The sequence below is a fragment of the Eumetopias jubatus genome, unplaced genomic scaffold (assembly GCF_037043125.1).
Source record: "Eumetopias jubatus isolate StellerSeaLion01/CBP00866 unplaced genomic scaffold, mEumJub1_p1.0 scaffold_13, whole genome shotgun sequence".
Classification (NCBI taxonomy): Eukaryota; Metazoa; Chordata; class Mammalia; order Carnivora; family Otariidae; genus Eumetopias; species Eumetopias jubatus.
In genome coordinates this window covers 81,897,104-81,918,869 of record NW_028274819.1, presented here as the reverse complement: position 1 = coordinate 81,918,869, position 21,766 = coordinate 81,897,104, and the positions used below count along the sequence as shown (strand labels likewise).

The window sequence follows — 21,766 nt, the reverse complement described above, 5'->3', positions numbered from 1 at the left end:
AGATTAAAATAAAACCAAAATATCACTATGTAATATCATAAATTTAACTTAGCACAAACTGATTCATTAGCTATAATAATAATTTAACAATTTGTTTTCCTTTTAAAATGGAGAGAGTCTTTTTAAAGAACGATTTGAGTTTAAGTTTCTTTCATCTTTTTAAAGTCTATTTATTTATTTATTTATTTTTATTATTTCTTAGGTGGGAGGGTGGGAGAGGGAGAGAGAGAATCTTAAGCAGGCTCCACAGCCCAGTACAATGCCTGATGCTGGGCTCGATCTCATGACCCTGAGATCATGACCTGAGCTGAAATCAAGAGTCAGACACTTAACTCCTAGTCTCTTTAAAACTTTCCAAAGAAATATAAATAGATGCTTTCTTTTTCTCTCAGTAACATTACAAATGGCAGCAAAGAACATTCAAAAGTCCCTCTGCAGATGAGAACACCAACTGACACCATTTAGCAACTGGGCAAATATTGACCACAGCAGTCTTGAAACACACTAAGGACATCACCCTGTGACTTTGGTCTTTATCTGTTTCTGGCTTACCCTATCCTAACTCTACTTTGAAAGTACCTAATAAGCTCAGTGCTAACTCAGAAGTAGGAATCAATGTGGGATCTGTAAAAATTAAGAGTATCTGCAAAATTATGGAGAAGAGGTTATGGTCACACTTCTTTGGCAATTAGCAGGTGTTATCTAGGAACTACCAATGTAAACATGAAACCAAAGACTTTATTGTGGCTTATAGTACTTTTTCAACATCTACTGTCACCAAGAATTATGGCAGTACTAGTAGGTTAGGATTCTGTAACAAAAACTGTCAATAAAAACTTGAGAAATCATACAGAAATTCCTGAATATGGAATCAAGAGTTCCTGAATATCAAGGGCGGAAAATGTAGCTCACAGGCTTAAAATCAAGCTATTCCTGTACTAACCTTAAACCCCTTCATTATTTTGCATTTGGATACACATTTGAAAAGCTTCATAGTAATCTGATTTTATTTAAAAAATAATTATTTAGCCTTAATGTAGCAGGCACTGTTCTAAGAGCTTTACAAATATTAATTCAGTTAATGCCCATAATAACCCTACAGTGGGAAGGTTGTTACCCTATTACTAATGGGGAAACTGAAACATACTAATGTTACAGTGATGTGCCTAAGGTCACCCACAGCTAATAAGAGGCAGATATACTGATTTCATATCTGTGTTCTTAACCATTATGCTATGCTGCCTCTCCTAAAATATCCCAAGCTAAACTCAACACATTTCCCCACCCTCTCCCATTCAGCATTCCATCCGTGTACACTGGCATCCTCCTTCTTATAGTAACTTACTACCATCTCCACCTCTTTCATCTCTGCTACCCTTTACTCCCACAAAATCAGATGTTGCCCCATCCCTTCTATTTCCATGCACCCCTTGCTTTCATCTCTCCCTCTCCATCTCCACTAGTAGAGTTATCATTTAGGATCTCATTTCCTCTCAGCATTAATACAATAGCTTTATTCCACTACCGACAAAATGGATTTATTCAGTATGCATTTACTAATCCAGGTTCCTTGCTAAATGTTGTTAATGCAAAAATGAATCAAAGCCCTGCTTTTGAGGGAGTGACATACCAGGGTCTCCAGCTCTGATGACGTAACCTGAAAATACTCATTGAAGTTCTACTGCCTTCTGAACTATGTCCAAACTCCTTACCTAACTTCTAGGTTTTCCATAATATGGATTTTTTTTTCATTCTACCCTTATCACTCAAACCAAGTTTTTCCCTCTAAAGCCACCCATGTTTTCACATCTCCCTAATATTTGCTCATGTTCTCTTTTCTATCACAGTGCTTTTTCCGCCACCTTTATATGGTCTGGCTGAAATCCTACCCAACTATCAAGGCTCAGCTTTCTCAGATATTCCCAATCAGACAAAACTTCCCAGGAACCAGAGAACCTTATACCGCCTTGAACTAGAACCATAGCACTTATCAGTCTGCCTTGTATTTTCCTATTTACAAACAAGCTCTAAAAACACAATTACATTGTATCCTTTTGGAGGAATGCATTCTCAATACTCACCCCAGGAACAGGTGGCTCAGCCAAACAGTCCTTTTCTCCCTATACTTCACTTCTGTCACTTCACATTTCCTTCCCTCCTCCCCTCTTCTTCTCTACCTGCTGTTGCTGGCATATGTCATTTAAGACCTGGTACAGGGACAGCTGGGTGGCTCAGCCGGTTAAGTGTCTGCCTTTGGCTCAGGTCATGATCCCAGAGTCCTGGGATCGAGTCCCACATTGGGGTCCTTGTGCAGCGGGGAGCCTGCTTCTCCCTCTGCATGCCGCTCCCCCTGCTTGTGCTCTCTCTGACAAATAAATAAAATCATTAAAAAAAAAAAAAAAAAAAAGACCTGGTACAAATTCTGTCTCCTCCACAAAGCCTTTCTAAATCCTTTCAACTAAAAGTAATTTCTCCCTCCTCTGAATTCCCTAACACTCTACCTGTACGGGTCTTCTGGCTGTCATCAGTTGATGCATCACTGATGCTATTTATGTACATCTCCACCAATAACTCAGCAGCTCAGGAGAGGACACTTGTCTTACTCATTCCCTAGGATATCTATTATAGCACAGAGGCCATTAGATGACAAGAATAATGGGTGAATAATGGGTTAATGGATGACTGCACTTACACATGCTGGTGCCTGGCCAAGAAGCTAACAAAATTAAAGGGAACCAAATAACTCTAGAGGAAGGAGGATGGCAGGAACAGGCAGAAGCACATTGAGGGGTAAATCAGCAGGCATTCCTAGCCTTTTTCAAGCAATGTAATTCCCTTTGCCTGTGGTCTTCCCATGCTAGACCTGTTCTTAGTCTAGCGAAGCCAATATGAATGGTTTGTAACTTATGAAATTACTTCATGAAAAAAATAAATGACATGCCAAGCTGGAATTCTGATGACATTCCTATAAACAGATGGTTACAATATTGGTTTGGTTCTGTGAACTATCAGTACTCACTAACCAAAGACCTCATGCAAGGCCCTGGGAATTGTTGGGGATGAAGACAGCTAGAGAAGCAGTTGGTTGTATGGTTTAGAGCTGCATTTCTGGATACAGATTTTCAGTTCTGCTACTTATAAACATCAAAAGGTAGGCCTCAATTTTTCCACTTATAAAAGTAGGATAACAGAACTTAGCTCAAACAGTGGATGTGAGGATTAAGTAAGAGTACGCAAAAGTGCTTAACACAGTGTCTGACATAGAGAGAGATTAAGCAACACTAGTTATTACACAAATACACTTCATCTGAATTCAATTCAGCAACCCTTACCTGAGCTTCCACTTATCAAAAAACAACATTAGGCATTAAAGAGAATAAAGACAAGAAACCACCCCTATCTTGAGAGCTTATTAAGTCTAAGAGACCGCTAAGCACTCCCAATTAACTATAAGGCAGATAATGTTGAGACACCGTACCAGATATATTTGAAATGGGCCTCCAGTAAACACACTAGTCCAGGGGTTCTCAACTGGGGATATCTGGCAATATCTGGAGACATTTTGGCTTATCCCAGCTGGCATCATCAGGTCAGAGGTCTCTTACCAGTATTCAGTGGGTAGAGGGCAGAGATGCCGAACATCCTACAATGCACATCCTACAATGCACAAGACAGTCCTCCACAATAAGGAGTTATTTTGCCCGATGTGTCAAAAGTCCTAGGTTGAGAATCCCTCTTCAAACTGTAAATGCCTCTGTTCTGGAGTGCCAAGCCCCACATCTCTACCCACTGCCTGATTCACTTTTGATGAGACGGGCTTCCAGAGGCTTTGACAGTGTGGAAATCTGCCAATGTTGTGAAATAGTTATTGCTCTGGTAGACTTTATCTTTCTTTTGTTCTAGGCCTATCCTTCCACATGTTATCACATGCTCAACAAGGCAATGATCAGACCCGATGAAGCTGCTTCAACTCCCAGTTTTATCTTTCCCTCCACTGCGGTTCATCTCACCTCCTTTCAAGCTCCAGTTATAAAACAAAGAGAGGTCTGCATGAAAATATCAAACTATTCTCGTTTTCTGGAGCTGGCAGTAAAACCTTTTAAACATTTGCCTGTAAAAAGTAAAAGGTAAAAAAAAAAATACTCTTACCTAACTGTTGCAAATTAAAATAATGAACCTTCAAATGACTGAATTATCCAGTGTATAAATGTACCAAAGATTACACTCTTGTTGCCACAACAATCATCATTCTTGATCATTTAACAACTTAAAACACATAGTAAAAAAAAGTCACTGTTTTGACATTTTCTGTCCTACCAGAAAGTATGCTCTTCATCAGTGTCTTCTGAAACAGTTTCCTGTTGCTTTAAAAGGTTCATTGTCTGTTAACCTTTAAAATTCATAGATACAAAGCATATATCCTCGCCCACCCCAACCACATCTAAAAGCAAACTTAAATCCCTAAGTTGTCACTCCCATTAGGATGGCTTCTATCAATCAAACAGGAAACAGCAAGTGTTAGGGTAGATGTTAGGAAGGATATAAAGAAACTGGAACCTTGTGCACTGTTGGTGGGAATATGAAATGGTGCTACTGCTATGGGCAACAGCATGGTGGCGCCTCAAAAAATTAAAAGGGATTGAAAGCAGGGTCTCAAAGAGGTATTTATACACCCACATTCATAGCAGCATTATTCACCATAGCCAAAAGGTGCAAACATTCCAAGTATCCATCAACAGATGGATAAATCAAATGTGAAATATACTCACACACAGGATTATTCTTCAGTCTTAAAAAGGAAATAAATTCCAACACATGCTACAATACACACAAACCTTGAGGACATTATGCAAAGTGAAAAAAAGCCAGTCACAAAAAGCAAATATTGTATGATTCCACTTCCACGAAGTATTTAAAGTAGTCAAACTCAGAAATAGAAAAGTAGAATAATGGCAGCCAGGGGATGAGGGGAGGGGAAATGGGGAGTTGTTTAATGGGCACAGAGTTTAAGTTTTGCACGTTCTGGAGGTTGGCTGCACAATAATGAATATACTTATTACTAAACTGTACACTTTAAAAATGGATAAAATGGTAAATTAAATAATGTGTATTTTACCACAATTTTTGAAAAACACAAAGTTAATATTAACGTCACTCTTAGGTATTCTCTTCATGGAATCACTAACTAAAAATTCTTTACATATTTACAATTTTGTCAATTAAACTTCATCAACTTTACTTACTCTCACTCTCAGCATAATCTCATACAACCTCCAGGGAATTTAAATACCACTTATACATTGATGATGGCCAAATTTCTTTTTATAGCCCTGACTTCTCCTGACTTCTATTCAACAGCTCCAGCTGACTGTCTAATTACTTAACATGGGTGAAATGAAACTCTTGAGAATACCCACTATACATACCTGTCCCCCACCATGATCATTCCATCTGAAGATCCCCATCAGGATAAAAGCATGAGATAAGTGATTTTCAGCAGGTTGACTTTGCCCCCTAAGGGACAAAATGTCTGAAGACAATTTTGGTTGGTATAACTTGGCACTGGGGGCAGGGGTGGGGTGGTGGTGAGGAATACATGAAGAGTATAGAGGCCAGGGAAGTGGCTAAACATGCTACAGTGCACAGGACAGAACTCCCAAACAAAAATTTATCTGGCCCAAAATGTCAATAGTCCTGAGTTAGAGAAACTACTCCCATGAAGTATAGTTGCCTCATCTCTCCCACAATCCATATTTGATCAATCAGCAAATCCTATTGGTATCACCTATGAAATAAGCCAGAATATGATCACTTCTACCATTTTCATCCTGGTGCAAGTCACCATGGTCTTTTACCTAATGAAATAACCTGACTGATATCCGCAGTTAGGAGATAAGTATTCAACCTTGTCCTCTACAGTCTATAGGAAACATAACAGTCAGGGTAATCCTTTAAAATTCTATTTCAGTTCTTGTCACTCCTCTGCTGAAAGACCCTTCCACGGAGCAAAAGTCCAGTTCCTTGTAGGGCCTCCATACTCTTTACATCCCCCCATCTCTCCACCCCATCCCACTTCACCTCTTCTCCCCCTTTTGCATTTATTCCTCACCTTAACCACATTGGGTTCTATGATGTTCCTTAAATACCCCCAAATACTCTCCAGCCTCAGGGTCTCTGCACTTGCTATTGAGTTGTGTGAGCTACTTTAAAAGGACTTCCATCAGAGACCTGCAGGACTAACTGCTCTTCCTTTTGTCTGGTCTCTGCTTATTAATCACTGAGTTCTTCTCTGACTACTCTACATTAAAACATACTTATACCCCTCCAATTACATACCTACACCATTAAAACAGACCTCCACTACCCATCCTCCTTTATTTTTCTTTTTCCAGAGTACCTATTACTATCTGATAAATAGACACTGACTCACTTCCTCCAAAGCAATAATTTCTGTTAAATCCACATTAAAATAAATATGGAACTACTAAAATGTAAGATGTTCATTCATATAATACTTAATATCTAACGTATTGCTAGTGGTTTCCATTTTATACTTTGGGAAAAGCCAAAACACTTCTATAAAAGAAAAAAAAAAAGAAAAACTCCTGAGGATCATAGGGCTTTACTTGATGTCAACAATTCACTGGAATTGAGACTTTCTCACCTTTGCATTCTGGTTTCATGCTGACTATAGAAAATGCATTTTGTTTGCATCACTTAAGTAGTATTGCTGTATGTGGTGAGCAGAAATTACACTGTGGATGACAGATACAGTGAACAGAATGAAAAATCCTAGATCAGTGGGGATATTTTATTTTGCCATGAGAAAATTAAAAAGAAATACACTAATTACTATGTAGAGCACTTTTCTGCCACCAGATATGGTCATACAAATGAAGAGTAGACCAGTTTTTCAAACAGTGTTTCTATTGTTGAAATTGTCTGAAAGATCTAAAAGTTTAGCAGAAGTCTGGAAATATTGTTAAAGTGAGTTCTTCATAGGGTGACCACATTTTCCATGTGGTCATCCATTTCCAAGAAAAAAGGAAATATACTATCTTCAGGACCAGCCTGGGGGTGCCTGGGTGGCTCAGTTGGTTAAGCAACTGCCTTCAGCTCAGGTCATGATCCTGGAGTCCCCGGATCGAGTTCCGTATCTGGCTCCCTGCTGAGCAGGGAGTCTGCTTCTCCCTCTGACCCTCCCCCCTCTCATGCTCTATCTCATTCTCGCTCTCAAATAAATAAATAAAATATTAAAGAAAAAAGGACCAGCCTGTGGTTTACCACTACAGTAGTAACAAGTTAATCAAATTTCTATAAGTTAGATTGTTACAGTAAATTCTCGTCTCTTATCTAGCATAGTTGGTTAAAATCATTCTTTTTCACTGATTCACTATATATTTTTTTCTATTTAGTTCTTCTTTAGTATCTTAAAATAAAGGTTTGTGATTTCACCACAAAAGTCCTGCACATCCTTTGCTAGGTTATTCTTAAGTAACTTATTCTTTTGTTGCAAGCTGAAGTTGTGTATAACAATGTTATTTATAACTATCAACCTGGCTAGAATCTTATTTCTAATAAATTCTCTGTAGATTTAGAATTTTCTATGTGGGATAATCACATCAAGAAATGATACAATGACATAAACTAAATTAAGTCTTATATCTTTTATGCCATTGGTTTTATTTTACTCCACAGACTTGGACCCTCCAAAACAATACAGAATTTAAGCAGGAAGAGTGTACATCCTTGTCTATTTCCTGATTTTTAAAGTGAATGTTTCCAATGTTTGGAAGAATGAACATAGTGTATTCTAACGCCTGTAAAATTTCAGACACAATTCATTAGCATACTATTCTGTTCAAATGACAATGTTAATTAGAAATTTCATAAGGCCATTACTATGCTGTAATACAAGAGTTGGGTAATTTCCAAATCACCACAATTCCCTTATGTTTGAAAACAGCCCTGATATTCAGAGAACACATGAAACCTACTCTGTCCCCTTGGCCTCGGGTCATTGCTCAAGGGTCTTTAAGTGACCTGGGCTGGGCCAATCAAAGTTCATTTTAAATTTGTTTTGTTTTGTTTTGTTTTTTAGTTTACCAGGGGAAGCCAGACAGGTCCCTTCCAGAAAGAATTTCTGCGAGGTATAGTGGCAGTGTTTATGATTCACCTTGTAGAAGAAGCTAACTAAGAATGAAGATGACAAGCAAATGAAAGGCTGAGATAAAAAGCCTCTTAGAGGCCTCAGAGTCCATGAGTCCAGATGCTCCAGAATCTCACATGCAACATGTTTCCCACAAATAAATGAGATACCCCAGTGTCTCCACCATCAATTTTCTATTTGCCTTACAAATGAGTGTCCTGGGTGACACACAACAAACTGCAATGTGAAATAACCCAAGGCATCTTGATAAGAATCCAACAGTCAGACTTGGGTTTCAATTATAAATTCTGATTCTGAATAATTTGTTAATTTTAATTAGTATTATAACTTAAAGTATAATATAATAAGCTATTATACTTTAATTTTACAAAATGTTACCATTAGGAGAAACTGGGTAAGGAATACACCAGATTTCTGTATTATTCTTTATAATTGTGTGTGAATTTATAATTATCTCAATTTAAAAAAAAAGTCTTCATTCTCTTTTACCTTGATGGTAATAAAGTTTGTAACTTCTTTGATAGTACATAGACACTAGGACTATGGTTTAATTATAAACAAGGACAAAAACATTCTGCTCACTAAAGAATACCTCAATCCCTTATTTCTGAGTATCCATTAGTCTGTCAGCTGATATTTCCCAAGGATCCATAGCTTTGTTACATTATTTAAAATTTCCCTTCATGATCTCTTTTACTAATGTTTTTCTAGTCTACTTTGTATCTACTTAGGTACATTTTCTCTGCCCTTTAAAATCAAATACCCCATCCAGGTCTTAAAGAACTTTTGTGGAATGGTAACACAATGGCTTTCTATATATTTTATCCTTTATAATATCAAAGTATCTTTGTACTTCCCATCAAAAAAAAAAACAACAACAAAACAGAACATGGTTTATAAATGCAGTAAAGACTAGCACATCCCCAAGTGTACCAATGAGAAATGATGGCTGACATCAGAGTAAAGGTATTTCTGAAAAGTAGAAAGGTAAAAATAGAAAGATTTCAACATGATGTGTAATTATAAGATTCCAAAGGAAAGCAGCCTATTCAACTGGGATAAATGACAAAGACAGGAAGATGCAAGAACTAGAGATGAGAAGAAAGAGATGGGCAGCACATCCAGCAGCAGGTTACTGTAGCTCATATGAATAGTGACAGCCCTGAGCAACAGAAAACTTCACACCCAAAGAATCATGCCAAAGTAGCAAAATTAAAAAGAAAATCTTCAATTCCAGTTTATATCTTGACCGGAAAAACATGTGAAACTTTTTAATTCAAGCATCCTATTTTAAATTAATTCCTTTAAAAATAGCACTATCTGGTGGAAAATTTCCCTTTAAATCCTTCCATACAGTCAAGGTTAATCTTAAAAAAGAACAGAGGGATCTTGGGAAACAGGAAAATATAAAGAATGAATGCCTACTATCATCTATTCATTTAAAATCTTTAAATCTAGGAATTTGATATATACCCATGAAATACCACCTGTGAGAATGGCATCAATCACACACACATACACAAAAATCATATCCAGATATTAGTGAAACCGATATACCAAAATACAAATACATTTTTAAATCTGCACCAGCTAATTTACCTTGGCTGATGGCTAGCCATGACGGCTCAAGCAATACTTGAGCATACAAACCTTAATTTTACTAAGGAAAATACAACCTTCTTTTTTTTTAAATTTTTTATTGTTATGTTAATCACCATACATTACATCATTAGTTTTTGATGTAGTGTTCCATGATTCATTGTTTGTGCATAACACCCAGTGCTCCATGCAGAACGTGCCCTCTTTAATACCCATCACCAGGCTAGCCCATCCCCCTCCCCTCCTCCCCTCTAGAACCCTCAGTTTGTTTTTCAGAGTCTATCATCTCTCATACAACCTTCTTTTCAACAATCCTTTTTCAAGAGCTAATTTGAAATTTTTCAGATTTATCTCTTTTATTCCCCTTTCTTATACTTTGGGGTAGAAATGTCAATGAGCAACAAAATAACTAATAAGCCACCTGCCAGGGCAGGCTTCACTGTCTGGCCACTGATCATACCTATTAAAAGAAAATTTTAGAATTTTAACAAACATTTCCACTTAAGTGTCCTAAGTCTTCTTTCATTTAAAATCAAAAGACATAATTCCCAAGTATGAACACTCTGAAGTATTTTCTGAAATCCTAGCAATTACCCTATTCAAGTCTTTCATACTAAATTAACAAATGTCCTCAAAGAAAGCTTATTTCTCTTACACTTGTCCATAATGAACTCAAACAATCTGAGAAATGGTAAATAAGCTGTGATAACTCTCAACAATCACCTTTTCTTTTTCTGTATGTGTTAACTAAACACTACTAAATTTTGGCCAACTAATATGGCCAATATATACATGGAAACATCCAATATACACATTCAGAATACCCAATATATACATGGAAAAAAATACAAGCGATCAGGCCTTTGCCCTTGCAGGCCTCTGCTCTTCAATAAAAAAGAGAAGACAGAGGATATGAGTTAATGACTTCCAGTGAGCTGGAAGTCCAAAAACCTGAAAAGGAGTCCTACATCTTCGCGTCTGTCACTTACTAGTGGTATGTACTACCTTGAGTAACTCATTTGCAGTCTGAGCTCAGTTTCGGATTGCGGTAAAGATAAAAGTGTACATAAAAGTACTTTGCACACTTTAAAAAATACAAAGGAGTACTAGGACCGTTACCAATAAAAAATTAAATCCACTAGTGTTGCAGTCATGCTGAATTGTGTGTGATCTGCCGCCTCCCAATTCTACCTTAGTATTTCACCAAATAATGGGAAATCATAGGAAACCTCTGCAATTCAATAAATGTGAAAATCAGAACTGTGAACATGGAGAACACTGAGATGGCTTATTTTTTTAGATTTCAGGTGAAATCACTATATAAAAACGTTGGTGTATAGCATACCTAAAGTTTGTTTCTAATAAAAGTTAACCTAAAATATACCAGAAATATAATCAATACTCATGCATGTAGAATGTTGGCTACCATGCTTCACTTAACTGAGACAATAAAAAAACAACAACAACTAATTGGATGAATGGATAAAGAAGATGTGGTTTATATATACAATGGAATACTATGCAGCCACCAAAAAATGAAATCTTGCCATTTGCAATGACGTGGATGGAACTAGAGGGTATTATGCTAAGCAAAATAAGTCAATCAGAGAAAGATAAGTATCATATGATCTCACTGACATGATGAATTTGAGAAACAAGACAGAGGATCATAGGGGAAGGGAGGGAAAAATGAAACAAGATGAAACCAGAGAGGGAGACAAACCATAAGAGACTCTTAATCTCAGGAAACACACTTAGGGTTGTTGGAGTGGAGGGGGGTGGGAGGGATGGTGTGGCTGGGGGCTGGACACTGGGGAGGGTAAGTATTATGGTGAGCACTGTGAATTGTGTAAGAGTGCTGAATCACAGACCTGCACCCCTGAAACAAATAATACATTATATGTTAATAAAAAAATAAAAAAAAAAACCTAATTGGACTTAGTATTTACAGTACCAATGCCCAGAAACTCAGGGATAATCAACATCACCTACTGATGGCATATGAGCAATACAAACATTTATGTCAAAAGGTTAAACAAAGGAAATCATCTTTAATCAAGAAAAATAAGGACATGAAATTTTTGACATTTAAAACATTCTCCAATTCCATGAATCCTTGGTTCAAAGATGGTGATGAGGGTAGGGGGTGGGGGATGGGACTTAAATAGGTTTAGTGCATATTTTTGACCCCCACATGCCGAAATTTGATGTGGAAAATGTCAACTGATTGATGGGCTGAGTTTTTGCTGAAATATATGCATGAAATATGATGAAATATGATGAAAGTATGATGAGATTTTAAAATACGAAAAATTTGAAAAAATAATCTAATTTCAAAATTCATAATCCCTGTGTTCTTCCCTCATTTTGTAAGATATTAAAATAATATACCTCCGAGTATATTATTTTATATATATACCTCACATACTGTATTGACAATACGTGTTTGCTATTGTTATTATGCAACTTCTAATTAAAATAAAGTCTTAGTTTGTAACATTATGGATTATGTGAAGGCTGTGGAACCCAACAGCCTGGGTTTAAATCCTCACAGTACTAATTATTGGCTATGTGTCTTTGAGACTACTCTTCTTTAAAATTTTGGGTGTATTAATAACATACACCTCAGAGGGTTGCTAAAAACAGATTAGTTAAAAATATAAAGCAACTATAGCAAAGCCAGTTACCTTGAAAACCCTCCAGGTTAACTATTATCTATAGCAGTGCCTCCCAGTAGAAATATAATACAAACCACATAAAAACTAACACACTTCAGGTGCTCAATAGCCACATATGACAAGTGTCTAATGTATTAGGTGTCACATATTTTTTAAATATCTTGAGACTCATGACAGCTCAAAATCTTGTATCAATAACCAAGTAATTCACATTTCTGACACATATATTCTTTTTAATAAAGATCTAATTTTGTTAGAACATAAATAGAGAAAGATCACTTTTGATTTCTTCCCTATTAATCCTTATGTTGGACTGCTTATACTTAAAAAAAAATGTAAGAAAGGAAAATGGAGGTTTTAATACACTTATAAAAGAAACAACGGTTAAGGTTGTAAATTTCCACTCCCAGCCCTTCATGATTTTTGTTGTTCCAAAGTAATACCCAGACACTTAGCCCATTTCAGGAAAGTACTTCTATTATCCAAGTATAAAAAAAGACTGATCTGAGCAGTGAATAAATGGGTGTTAAGGAGGGCACATATTGCATGGAGCACTGGGTGTTATATGCAAACAATGAATCATGGAACACTACATCAAAAACTAATGATGTACTGTATGGTGACTAACATAACATAATAATAAAAAAAAAAAAGAAAGAAAGAAAAAAGAAACAATATAAATCCTGGGAAAACTAAAACAAAATTTGTAACTTATACACCGGTCAAATGTGAATGTTGTGGGTGATAATTGTTAAAAAAAATAGTTTCTTAAGTTAATCAAAATGAAAACTAGAAGAATTAAGTTCATCTGTATAAATTTTTCAAGATAAACATTAGCTGAAATATTCTGAAGCTGAGGCTTCCTCAATTGTTGACAAAGATACAGCTAAGAAAAAAAAAAATCTATATTGCTACATACACACTCCACATTTGTCAAAGTTAGGGACTCAGAGTACCCAAAAAGTAAGGGGCCCAGGGGAAGGGAAAGAGGAACAGCATAGGGTGGACCAGATAATTTGGACCCTCCATCCTGAAGAACCCTGCAGTCACTGGGTCCACGTCCTACACCTTTCTATTTATTATCATCCCCCATCTCTGTTATAAGCCAAGTGAATAAATGGGACTTTGAGTAAGCTGTCCAAACAGCTTTCTCCTGGTTCTCCTATTGATCTAAATCTCCTTTGTTGATTCTACCTCATCTGACCAAGGTCTGGACTCAAGGCACCTCAGCGCTCAATCCTCCCACCATTTCTCTTCTGTCTATATACTCATAGACCAAGTGATCTCATACATTCCCATAGCTTTAAATTCCCTCTACATGTTGACAACTTCAAAATTTATGTGTTCCCCTGAACTCCAGCCTCATATATGTAAGATGCTCCCTAGACAAGACTACTTTCGATACCCAGTAGGCATCTAAATAGATTCAAAATTTAAGTATTTTTTCCCATCGTTTTATTCATCTCAGTAAGTAGCAGGATCTCCTATCAGCTACATTATTTTTCTTTTTAGCTCTCACCACCCCCAGAAATAATTTGTTTAATGTCTGCCCAGTAGAATGCAAGCTGCATGAGAGCAGGTATTTAAAAGGCACTCATTTAGGCTGTATGGAAAATGAAGACCCCCAGCGGAATATATGGGCTCAAGTCTGAATGACAAGATGGAACCAGTCTTTTTTTTTTTTTTTAAGGTTTTATTTATTTATTTGACAGAGAGAGAAGGAACACAAGCAGGGGGAGTGGGAGAGGGAGAAGCAGGCTCCCCACTGAGCAGGGAGCCCGACACAGGGCTCGATCCCAGGACCCTGGGATCATGACCTGAGCTGAAGCAGACACTTAACAACTAAGGCACCCAGGTGCCCCAAGATGGAACCAGTCTTGAGAGGATATGGATCAGGACAAGGCAGAGGAAAGCTGTTCAAGGCAGAGGAAAGGAAAATTCAAAGGTCTAAGTCCAAAAGAAGCTGTACATTAAGGGGAGTAGAAAGAAAGCCAGTGGGGAGAGAGAACAGGGAACAAGGGGGTGAGTATTGAGAAGGAAAGAATGATGGGTAGAGTATGGTTCCAGGGATTCAGGAAGAGGAATGTCAAGCCCAAAGGCCTAAAGAGTCAAATTCAGTACTTCAATACAAATAACAAAAAAGAGGTTACCCAGATCTCTTTCAGAAGGCCTCAAATAAGCATTTCATGTTTCCCTCGGGTGTTATCTTGGTATGTTAGTATTTATTCAAATTAATTTTGGACAGCCTGGACTAAAATGATGGTGTGTGCACAGCCAAGTTAGCTGTGATGTGAAGTAAACAGCAGTTCCTATAGTGGTATGGCTTAGTGCCACTCCTTGTGCTGGGGACAGACCCAGAGTCTTTATAACAGGACATCTGATCTACAGCCTCTCTAATCACTTAAGTGCTGCATTCTATGGGGAAAAATTCTAACATTTTGACTAAAGATGCACTTAAAAAAAAAAAAAAAGAACCCATGTCACTGATCAATACCAATATCTTCACTGTAAGTAATAAGCATTTTACTAAGGTCATTACAAAGGGCTATTAAATTACTTCTTGTATTTGTATCATTAAAAGCTGTTCTTGCATAGCCACATGATGGCAGATGTCAGTCAACTTGCAAAATATTGTATCCTGGAGGATGGTTTTTCCAGCAAGGAGTATGAGACAGGATAAACTATACCCCCAAAAGTTTCTGAAATGGGTATTTCCTATCACTGTCTCTGAGTCACTTTGTTGTTGCATTAAAACTATGCATTTTTAGTTGGCTTTAGCAGAATTTTTTAATTCAATACTTCAAGTTAGTAAGGAACTAAAAAAGAGGCCCCATTTCTTCAAAAAGCAAATCAGTATTTCTTCGGGCTTTTTTTTCTGCAAACAATCTTTAGGCTACCTAGATGATGTACTCATCTTACTAAGTATGGTAAATCACTGAAAACAAGAGAATTTGTTTAAACTGTTAGGTGTCTTCTATCATCTTCTTGAGATTTTATTTTTGCTTAGTCGCTGTTCTAACTTTAACTTAGGTTTTGGTCAAATTCAATTAATATATAATAAATCACTGAAAAAACATAATTACTTTTCAATTACAGAACTCCTTAATACTTTTAGTACACTTAAAATACTCTACTTCCTAAATGAAGTACAAATTTTTAAAAGAGAAATTCTTCAGCAAATCTTTGCAAAATCTGCTACCAGCTATACCTTTGGTTGTAGTAACATCATGTGACTGGAAGTGATACCCCAATACTTAGATTGTATGTTTAATAATTACTTTTATATAATCTCTGTGGACATGTAATCCACCAGGCTTTTATCTATAGATTTCTCTTCATTATTTTGCATTCTTTATTTCAGATCTTCCCTGAAACAACAGCTAAAGCAATCAAAACCTGCAATATAACTTCACTCATGAATGCAGAATCTCCTCCTTGCCCCAACATGAGAAACACGGCTGAAGGCAGGAATGAAGATCTTTGAAACACTAAGTGTTAGCATTTCAATCTCTATTTCCACTGTCTATAAGACACTACCACATTCCCTGGTCATTTCTTCTCATCGGTTTTTGTCCTTTTATTCAGTCATCATTTTGGATGACCTCAAGATTCTGCTCATAAAACATCCAATCTATGAGCTCAGCCTTCTTGATTCCTAAGATCTGTCTCCCTCCTTAGCCACATCTTAATTTCATTACTATCTGGACCAGCTCCACTGCCAAATTCAGCATGTTTCAACTCCCACTCCCAGTCACAACATCCTTGTCTCAGAGTTTCTTTTATTGCTAGTGAACCGTCAACATAGTGCAGTAGTAATGCTTGTCCTCTCTGCTTTCTAAAGCCATCAGTCACCTCCTGCCTCAGCTATCGCTATAATCAATCAAGACCCATTTTCATATTACACAAACCCATGTGCCTATAATCGAGCACATCCTCTGTGCCCACCACTTGAATCTGACCTCCTACCTCGTCTTACTGCTCAGTCCATGGCTTTGGGTATTGTTAGAAAAATCGATGAGACAATTAGTCTTTCCTTGACATTTTTTATGATGTCTACCTTTAATGGCTCATTATCACTAACCCATAGGCCCTTTTCTCTTACATAACCTGCTCCTGGCTTTCTAAACTATTTCTATAAACTCCTCCTATAGCAGATGACCACTCCTTCCTGACACTATTATCTCCTGTCCAAAAAATTTATTGTCTAAAGTTCTATATTTTAACTGATGCTCTTTCTTTCCTCTCAGCTCAGAGGAGGAGCCTTTCCCCTGGTGTCTACAGGTTTCCTCAACGCTATAAGAACATTTCTTTGGTTCTTTTTACTCTTACAAACTACAACACACTTTCCCATATTCTTTCAATACATTTTCTAAAATTATAGACCATGATAGTTGGCTTATCATTCTCCCAAACTACTTGCACAGGATTTGAATAACAACCTCACTCAAACTTGAACCATATATTCCCCCAGCTTCCACACCATTTACAACTCTATTTTTACATCTCCCTAACCACTTTTTCCCATTCTCATCATCAGCTCCTCCCTGGGCCTTAAGGCACCTCCTACTCATATCTCCCCATCAAACTTGGACTTCTATTGCATAGTTCATAGAACTGGAGTAAGGATTATGCATAAAGCACTGGAAAGTGTACTATTTAGTCTTAAGACTCCAATCAAACTTACCTCCACAAAAAAGCTTTCTCTGACCTCCCTAGAAAGTCTCCCATAATGGCTTATATGTATCTAACACAGATTATTACTCTGTATGGCTATTTATCTGCTACTACTGTACCAGACCATGGTACCCTGATGTTTCCTAAGAAAATATAGTCACCCTTGGCACCCCCACCTTATCTCTCTCTCACAGGGCCACCAAATTAATCTTCCCTAAATCCCATATTGATTCTCCCATTCTTTTCAGAAACTAACAATTTTGCCTTCCTATAACACACACTAAACTTTTTAGCCCAGCTCTCAAACCCCATATATGGCTAAAACTACCAATCTTCTAATACCTTCTAAGAAGCATCCATTTGTCTTATTCTAAAAATCTACACAGTACTTTCTCCCACCTTGTGGCCTCTACTCAAGTTCACTTATATGACTGCTAAGTGATAGTTGTGTGGTTCTTCCTTAGCTCAGGCAATATTCCCTGAGTCAAGGTCATCCTCCTGAAACTGCTCTCCTTATCCAGTTAGCAGAATGACACTACATTTAATCCACATTGAATACATAGGTGTATATATAATTCCCCAAAAGAATGGTCAAGCCAGTGATAAAGATGACATTTTAAACAAGTCTGAAACCCTCACTATAAGTAACACATAACATCTTTATTACCATCAACATTTATGCCAGGTGCTGCTACAAATGCTTTACGACGATCGTATGGGATATGTACTACTATTTTTCCCATATACAAATGGGAAGCCAGGGTCACAGAGGCCTTCACAGATACTTGAACAAAATGGGTACAAAATTATATTGGTAAATGAATAAATGTATTACTAATAACTATGCTCTGATGCTGTCACATAAATCAATCCATCAACCTACAATGTTTTCCCCACTCTTCCCAGCCAAGCAAAATCCTCCCAGCCTTTCAGACACAACAGAAATGTCACCTTTTTAGGAAAGTCTCCTCAACACTTGAGAGAAAGAAAGAAAGAAAGAAAGAAAGAAAGAAAGAAAGAAAGAAAGAAAAAGTTGGTTTCCTGCTAACACCCTGGCAAAATTACTTGCTCCTTCTATGAAATGTCTTTAATACCTAGAATGTATCTTTATTATAACACTGAAGTTTTTTTGAAGTTTACTCAATTAGAATGGGTTTACAATGACAATTCAATATTTTCCATTCTTGAAAGAACTAACTGGAAAGCAAAGTAAATATAATTTACATCTGATGAACAAATGAAATAAACACAAATGGTATATATCTCATCAGCAATAACTGATAATCATATTCAGAAATCTTTTCTGTAATGTTTAGTACATCTATCACATTATAAGGTCTGGTATAGCTAAGTCTAATTCAGAAGTTTCAGTCTTTCTTTTAATATGTCCAAACAAAGCTTTATTCTTAAAAAAAATGGGGAATAGACTTACCAGTCTCCTCCTTTCTTCTTCTACTGCAATGAGTAATCTTGCAAATTCCTTTAGTGACTGAGCTATTTAGAAGATTAAAAAAAAAGCATTAACCTCTTTTCAATGCTAATATCTAATTGCACAGGAATAAACGTTACAGTGAAGCTGATTATAAATGTGTATATATACTTTGGTTTTACACTTCTATAAGCATAGATCAGTATACACAGTAGGATCTCAATGACTAATAGCTATAGATAACAGATATTTGTTTCCTGCAAATTAAAGTCTAGCACACACAAAGTATATTTTTTCTTCAAAGACACTAGGGAAATACACTTTATGTAATGTATAAAACTTAAATTAATAAATAAAAGTTTACTACTGAAATTGCTTCTAAACAGAATCCTACAAATAATGAATATATTAAATCTCTAAGAAGCAATAAATCCAGTACTACTTAGGTGTACTTAGTAGAAGCCAGTCATGCAACATCTCCCACTGACTTCTGTCTAGAAGCCTAACAGTTATAGATACTTAAACTAGATTCTGTATTCTGTATTACTCCAATATCAAGGTAGTTTAGACTGTGAGTCATCAGTGTGGCCAGAAGGACTACCAGCATCAGCATTTGGGGAGTTTGTTAGAAATATAGATTCAGGCCTCACACCAGAATCTGCATTTTAATAAGATCTTCAGGTGACCCATTTGCATACTGAAGTTGAGAAGCACTGCTTTACTTTTTTTCTTCTTTTTTTAAAGTTTTATTTAAATTCCAGATAACATACAGTGTAATATTAGATTCAGGTGCACAATTTATTGATTCAACACTTACATACGACACCTGGTGCTCATTACAACTTCAGAGAGCTCTCTAAAGCAGAGCTTCTCCCTAGTTAGGTGGAAGAAGGGCTGCTTTACAGAGCTATCAGAACTCCTATTGCTCTGGCTTGGGACAAGTATCAAATACTCAAAAGCACTGGGAGAATAAACCAAAAAATAAATTGGGACTTACAATAGCATATTCTTTAAAAATGCATAGTCCCAAATGGCAATTGTAAAACAGTAATTCATCCACATCAATTTCTATATCTTATACTTAACTAAAGTTGGAATGTTTTGATTACAAAACTAACAATACAAATAATGCAAATGAATGCAAAAATGATTTCTATTTAAGCTTTGAACCTTCCCTTCTATGTCTTTATTCTTTAGGCTCCCTACCATTTCCTTCCTACCCATACTAATATTAAAAACAATCAGTAAGTAGAAGTCTAGTAAGTCTGGCATAAAGCCTACAATGAAGGCAGGTAAGTGAGGAAAATAAATCAAGAGTCTCAGAACTTATTAAGAAAAAGAATGTTTTCCATTCAGGAATTCCAAATTACAGGCAAGATGGCGGAGGAGTAGGAGACCTGGATTTCGTCTTGTCTCAGGAATTCAGCTGAATAGGGATCAAACCATTCTGAACACCTACAAACTCAACAGGAGATCGAAGAGGAGAGTAGCAACAACTCTCTCAACAGAAAAACGACCACTTTCTGGAAGGTAGGACATGCGGAGAAGTGAATCCGAGGCGATACTCGGGAGGATAGACGGCGGGGGAGGGGGCCTCTGTCGGCCGCTTCTGGCAAGTGATAGAGCAGCGGAGCACAAAATTGGAACTTTTAGAAGTCGGTTCTGCTGAGGGACGTCACTCCAGTGGCTAAGCGGGAGGTGGAAACCTCGCAGTACAGTGTGGACTCAGGACCCTCGGGGTCACAGAAAGACTGGGGGTGCCTGAGTGCGCCAGAGCTCCCAGGTATTGGAGCGGCGAAGCTGGGTGCAGAGACGGAGCAGAGGTGCGGGCTCGCAGTGCGGAGTGGTCATAAACTGTGATCCCCGGCCCACTCGGGCCACTGCGCCTCCACCAGGGACTGAACAAGCAGCAGAGCCGGGGAGACTCCCCCCCTTCACCCAGGAGGAGCAGCAGGGAGCACACCGCAGGGATCTGTTAAGTTTGAAGACTCCACACGGGGTCGGGTGCCAGAGATATAAAAGCTCGGTCACAGGCCAGGTGAGCGCGGAGTGCAGCCAGAGACCAAGGAGACGGGAGTGATTGACTGCTTTTCTCTGGGGGCGCACTGAGGAGCGGGGCCCCAAGTACTCAGCTCCTCCAGGCAGAGAGTGGGAGGCCACCATTTCCACCCTGGTCCTCCAAAGCTGTGGCGAGAGCTTGCAGGGAACAAAAGCTCCTGAGAGCAAACCCAAGCAGCTTGCTTAGCCCAGACCGACAAGGGCGGGGCAATTCTGCCTCCGGCAAAGACATTTGGAAAACATGGCAACAGGCCCCTCCCCCAGAAGATCAGCACGAACAGCCAGCAAGCCAAGACCAAGTTTACCGATCAAGAAGAACGGGAGAACTCCAGCGCTAGGGGAATACTGCACATAGAATTCATGGCTTTTTTACCATGATTCATTAGTTTTTCAAAGTTAATTTTTTTAACTGTTTTTGTGGGGTTTTTTTTGAATACTTCTTTTTCCCTGTTTCAACCAACATCTTATCAATCCCCTTTTTAAAAAATTATTTTTATTTTTCATTTTTAGAGTCATATTTTAGCCCTTCATAGTAGTTACCCTTATTGTTGGCACATATATATGTTCTTCTCTCTTTAAAATTTGATATACAGTTTCTTCTAACAGATCAAAATATACCCTAAATCACTAGTGTGTGGCTTTGTTTTGTCTCTTGCCTGATCACAGTCTCTCCCATTTTTTTCTTTTCTTTTATCTTTTTTTTAAATCTTCTTTCTTCTTTCAAACAACTTCTTATGAATTCCGTTTATAAAACGTTTTATAAGTTTCATCTTTACAGTCATCTGCCATCCCTTCATTGTTTCAACCCTTATTTTGTACATATATAAGTCTTTCTTCCTTTAAAATTTTTGCAGCCACTTTCTTCTAACAGACCAAAATACACCCAAAATCTAGTGTGTGGCACTTATCTATGCACTACCTGATCATACTTGATCATATTCTGTTTTTTTTTGGTTTTGTTCTGTTTTTGTTTGTTTTTAAATTTTTCTTTTTCTTTCTTTTCTCTTTCTTTTTTCTTTCTTTCCCTTTCCTTTCCCCTGGTTTCAGGTCTCTTCTGATTTGTATAGAGTATATTTGCTAGGGACGTTGTTAACCTGTTAGCATTTTGTTCTCTCATTTATCTGTTCCCCTCTGGACAAAATGACAAGATGAAAAAAA

The 21,766-nt window shown here is 37.4% G+C and overlaps 1 protein-coding gene across 1 annotated transcript in view; it reads right to left on the bottom strand.

Annotated features, from left to right (window-relative positions):
- Positions 1–21,766, bottom strand: part of ARHGAP42 (Rho GTPase activating protein 42) — a 302,672-nt gene that overhangs the window by 180,020 nt on the left and 100,886 nt on the right. The window contains exon 3 of the mRNA XM_028119626.2: positions 18,554–18,615. Within this exon, the coding sequence (XP_027975427.1) occupies positions 18,554–18,615 (62 nt within the window). The remainder of the gene's footprint in view (positions 1–18,553; positions 18,616–21,766) is intronic.